The 5,000-nt window shown below is 38.6% G+C and overlaps 1 protein-coding gene across 1 annotated transcript in view; it reads right to left on the reverse strand.

The window, feature by feature from the left end:
- Nucleotides 1-4,940, reverse strand: part of LOC135217927 (uncharacterized) — a 6,022-nt gene extending 1,082 nt beyond the window's left edge. The window contains exon 1 of the mRNA XM_064254017.1: nt 4,124-4,940. Within this exon, the coding sequence (XP_064110087.1) occupies nt 4,124-4,787 (664 nt within the window). The 5' untranslated portion in view covers nt 4,788-4,940. The remainder of the gene's footprint in view (nt 1-4,123) is intronic.
- Between the last annotated feature and the right edge of the window lie 60 nt (nt 4,941-5,000).

Raw genomic sequence — 5,000 nt, forward strand, 5'->3', positions numbered from 1 at the left:
AGCTTATTATAAACCTTATCGTACCTGACACCTCAAAACCTTAGACCACCTATTTAATCAACCATTAGCAAATACCAGTGATCACCCTCACCTTTTAACCTTAAATATCCCGTATACTACACCTAAAACATTATCGTCCTCTATAAAGAAACCATGATTAATAAATCTTAAATATACATTTTTTTTCTACTCACTACGTGCCCACTTCAACAGCACACACACCACAACTAGAACGATACAGATACTACCTTTAATAACTGCATAGCCCTCTGCCAATAACCACTATTCAACGCTGCGAGAGAGAAAATCGGCAACAACATTATCTTTTCCTGGGATGTGGGAAAATTCTAAATTCCACTCTTGCAGCATGAGACTCCACCTCATCAATCGTTGATTTTTATTCTTGTATCTGCTGATGAAGGTCAGGGGATTATGATCCGTCAAGACCTTAATAGGTGTATCTGTGGAGGAGAGATAAACCTGAAAATGGTTAATAGCAAATACTACGTTGGGCGGAGGACAACTTTTTTGAAAAGAATGCGACAGGATGAGAAACCCCCTGTTCGTCATTCTGCAACAACACCGCTCCTACACCAACGTCACTTGCATCCGTGGCAAGAGAAAAAGGAAGTTCAAAATCAGGAGCCCTCAAGACAGGGAATTAATTAGTACTCTTTTCAAATTATCAAATGCCCTTTGTGTTTCATCAGTCCAGACAAAAGCTACCTTTTTTCTTAAGAGATTAGTCAAAGGATCGGCGATGTCAGAAAAATTTCTAACAAACCTTCGGTAGTAGCCACCCAACCCAAGGAATTTTCTGACATCCCTCCTGCACTTAGGGACTAACATTTTTTCAATACATTCGATATTTGCTTGCTTAGGAGCAACTTTGCCATTACCAACTTCATGACCCAAATATACAACCCTCGCCTTTGCGAATTCACTTTTCTTTAAATTAATTACTAAACCTGCTTTCTTTCGGTTCAAAACCTTCAAACAGTGCCCTAATACGTTTTAAATGTTTCCCAATCATCACTATAAATAACAATATCATCAATATAAACAACACACCCTTCTAAACCATAGACTAAAGTATTCATTAACCTCTGAAAGGTGGCAGCCGCGTTCTTCATACCAAACGGCATCACTTTACATTGAAACAGTCCCTGTGGTGTTACGAAAGCAGACAAGGCCCTTGCCCGCTTCGAAAGAGGAACCTGCCAATAACCTTTCAGCAAATCGAATTTACTAATGTATTTGCCTTACCCATACGATCAATACAATCCTCAATTCGAGGTAATGGATAACAATCAGACTTAGACAATTCGTTCAATTTACGGTAATCAAAACATAACCTGAAAATCCCCGTCGGGTTTCTTTACCAATACAACGAGGTGATGACCAAGGACTTTGACTAGGTTCAATTAGGTCATGTTTTAGCATATAATCAACTTCCTTCGCTACAACCTCATTTTTGAAGGGATTCAACCTGTAAGGAGATCGTTTCACAGGAGTGGCGCTACCTACGTCCACGTCATGCTCAAGGACAGAAGTCCTTCCCGGTACATCCGAAAATAATTCCTTATAATTAAATACCAATTTCTTTAAAGACCTTTGTTCTTCATTACTTAAATGAGAAACCATTCCAGAAAAATTTGTCAAAGAATTCTTATTATCCGAACGCCATTCACTTCCATTAAAACAATTATCATCAATACTTTCACCCTCTGAAAAAGAAAAATGGTTATCGTTCTCGGAAACTACAGCATTCCCTATGGTTGCCACGGGAATGACTTTCTCCCGTTCCATATAAGCCTTCAACATATTTACGTGACAAAGCTGAAAAGGTTTCCTTCTCTCGGGAGTCTCTACTAAATAATTAACTTCACTAATTTTTTTCAAAATCTTCCAAGGACCTGAAAAAGAAGCTTTCAATGGATTTCCTGGAATGGGTAACAAAACCAAAACTTTGTCGCCTACCGCAAAGTCACGTGCTTTAGACCTCCTGTCAAAAAAATACTTCATTCTTTTTTGGCTACATAATAAATTTTCACCTGCAAATTTCCAAGCCTTTGTTAACTTATCGCCTAGATTAGACACATAATCTAATAAATTAATCTCAGGGACGTCTCCCTCCCAAGACTCTCGAACAACATCGAGAGGACCTCGAACACAATGGCCAAACACAAGGCTGAAAGGCGAAAAACCTAAAGACTGACTTGGGACAGAACGAAAAGCGAACAACAAATAAGGTAATTCCTTATCCCATTCAGAACCATTGATCAAACAATACTTCTTTACCATAGATTTCAGGGTTTTTGATGAAATCTCTCCAGAGCTCCCTGACTTTCTGGATGATATGGAGAAGAGGTCACATGTTTTATATTTAACTCTGCCATTTTATCTCTGAAATACCTGCTAACAAAATTAGAACCACAATCAGACTGAATTATTTTAGGCATCCCAAACCTGGTGAAAAAGTCAATTAGTACATCAACAATTTAAACACTTTTTTATAGTACGTAGTGGTATTGCCTCGGGATATCGAGACATTCTATCCATGATAGTCAAAATATATTCATTTCCACTACGAGTCCTTGGTAATGGTCCAACAACATCAATAATGACCTCCTTGAAAGGTTCGGAAACCACTGGAATAGGACATAGAGGCGCTTTTGGAATAAGCTGATTGGGTTTACCGACCTTCTGACAGACATCACAGCTATTAACAAATTTCTTTACGTCCGCTTTCAACTTCGGCCAATAATAATTCATTAGCAACTTGCCGGAAGTCTTATGAATGCCAAAATGTCCGGCCAAACCACTTTCATGCGCCAATGATATCAACTCATTCCTGTAAACAAATGGAACCATTATCTGTTTCAAAATTTCATAATCAATATTATCAGCCTCCATAGCCTACTCAACCTATATAAAATATTATTAATTATCTTAAATTTGGGACCAGTTATCGACACATCACCTGACTCAATAGGAAGATCCCGAAAATCCTTTTTTGAGCTTTGATAAGCTCTTCAGTGGTCCAATTCAGTTGTCCTTCAAAAACCCAAGATCTACAACTACACTATCACTACGTTCTAAACTACTTAAATCTAGATCAATTGTTGACTCTGCAGCGTCAACAATTCCTAGCACCTAAGAACGAGTAATTGATGCTACCTCACTATCAGGATTTATCAATATGGGATAGGTATTATTACTTAAGAGCAACATCATTCCCTATCACAACATCAACATCTTTAACCGGAAATTTATCAACGATGGCCAATTTCAAATTCCCTGCAAAGGAAGGGCAAATTAAATTAAAATTTTCAATAGCATAAGACTTTACCGTATCAGGAAAACCAGGACAATAACACGAATTCCTCACTTTCAGGAACAAAATTACACGGCAATGCCTCCCTAAGGATCAAAGACTGAGCTGCTCCAGTATCACGCAAAATACGTACTCGTCATTTTCTTGGACGAATTTGGGGATGAGGACACTACCGAAGGACAAATACTTATCAAAACGAGCCATGTAGTCATTGGTCAGTGGACCTTGTTGGGATAGGTTTTCTTCTCTCTCTCTTTTCCACACCATCACTGGCCTACCATTAGCATTTTGCGATTTTCTAAACGCATAACACAAGCTCTTTACGTGCCCCTTCTTATTGCAAAAGAAGCACGTCAATGTCTTCAATTTCTCTGGATGTATATATTAGGTCTATTACCTCTGTTAGGAGAAAAATTAATATTAGTATTAGCATTACCCTGATTATTACCTCTATAATTATTTCTATTAAACATCCTAGCATTATTATTGTTAGAATTATTATTCCTACCTACTTTAACCCAACTAGACTTCACATTTGTCGTTACTCCCCCTAACTCACTCTTATGAGACAAATAATATTCATCACTAGCGATGGCTACCTCCTGAACGGTCTCGAGTTTTAACTCTTCGAGGTGGACCTTCAGTTTATCTGGGACACACCTCTTAAACTCTTCCACCAACATTAATTCCTTCAATTTCTCAAAATCTACCACTTCCTTGACTTGAGCCATCACTAGTCATATTGTTCCTTCGACCTTGCAAATTCAACAAAAGTTTGTTCCTTACTCTTTTCTAAGTTCCTGAAGCGTTGCCTATAGGCTTCAGGGACTAACTCATAGGCCTTCAAGACAATAGCCTTCACACTCTCATAATCTGATGACAGATCCTCCTCCAGAGTTACATACACCCTCTGAGCTCTTCCAACCAATTTACTTTGTATAAGAGTGGTCCAATACTCTTGGGGCCACTCCAACCTTGCTGCAATCCTCTCAAACGATACAAAAAACTCTGCTACATTGTTTTCCTCAAATTTAGGCACAAATTTGAGAGCCTGCGCTAAATTAATAGCAGGCGTTACTGACCTATTTGGGGAAGGGGGAGGGGAAGATGAGGAACCTGTGTCTCTCATAGCAATCTCATGCTGCCTCTCTTTTTCTCTTTCCTCTGCCTTAAACTTTTCTATTTCAAACTCCATCTGCCTCAGAGCAATTTGCCTATCCAAAATTTCTACCGACAACAGTCCTTTATCAGGTTTCACTTCTTGTTCCCCACCTGCCTTTACAGTTTTAACATATTCATAAATTTGCAATAGCAATACACCCTTTCTTATGGACACTTCATATTCCAATTCAAAATGCTGCGCTACAATTTCCAAGTCTTCCCTATTCAACTCTGCAAGCCTCTCTTGCCACCCCTCTCCGCTAAGGAGTTCTAATACATTAACAACCATAATGACCACTATTATTCACACAGAATACTAAATTTACACAAGACAACCACGAGGAGGTGAAAATATGCTGCCTGAAAAATAACCCCAAGAATTAACTTTGCACATACACCGGTGAATACTTAGGAACGAAAGATCCTGTCAAAACGGTCGCCACTTGTGATGGCTTGGCTTGACCACCACACAAAACACTAAACTTTTATCAAATAGTATTCA

The sequence above is a fragment of the Macrobrachium nipponense genome, chromosome 9 (assembly GCF_015104395.2).
Source record: "Macrobrachium nipponense isolate FS-2020 chromosome 9, ASM1510439v2, whole genome shotgun sequence".
In the NCBI taxonomy this organism is placed as follows: Eukaryota; Metazoa; Arthropoda; class Malacostraca; order Decapoda; family Palaemonidae; genus Macrobrachium; species Macrobrachium nipponense.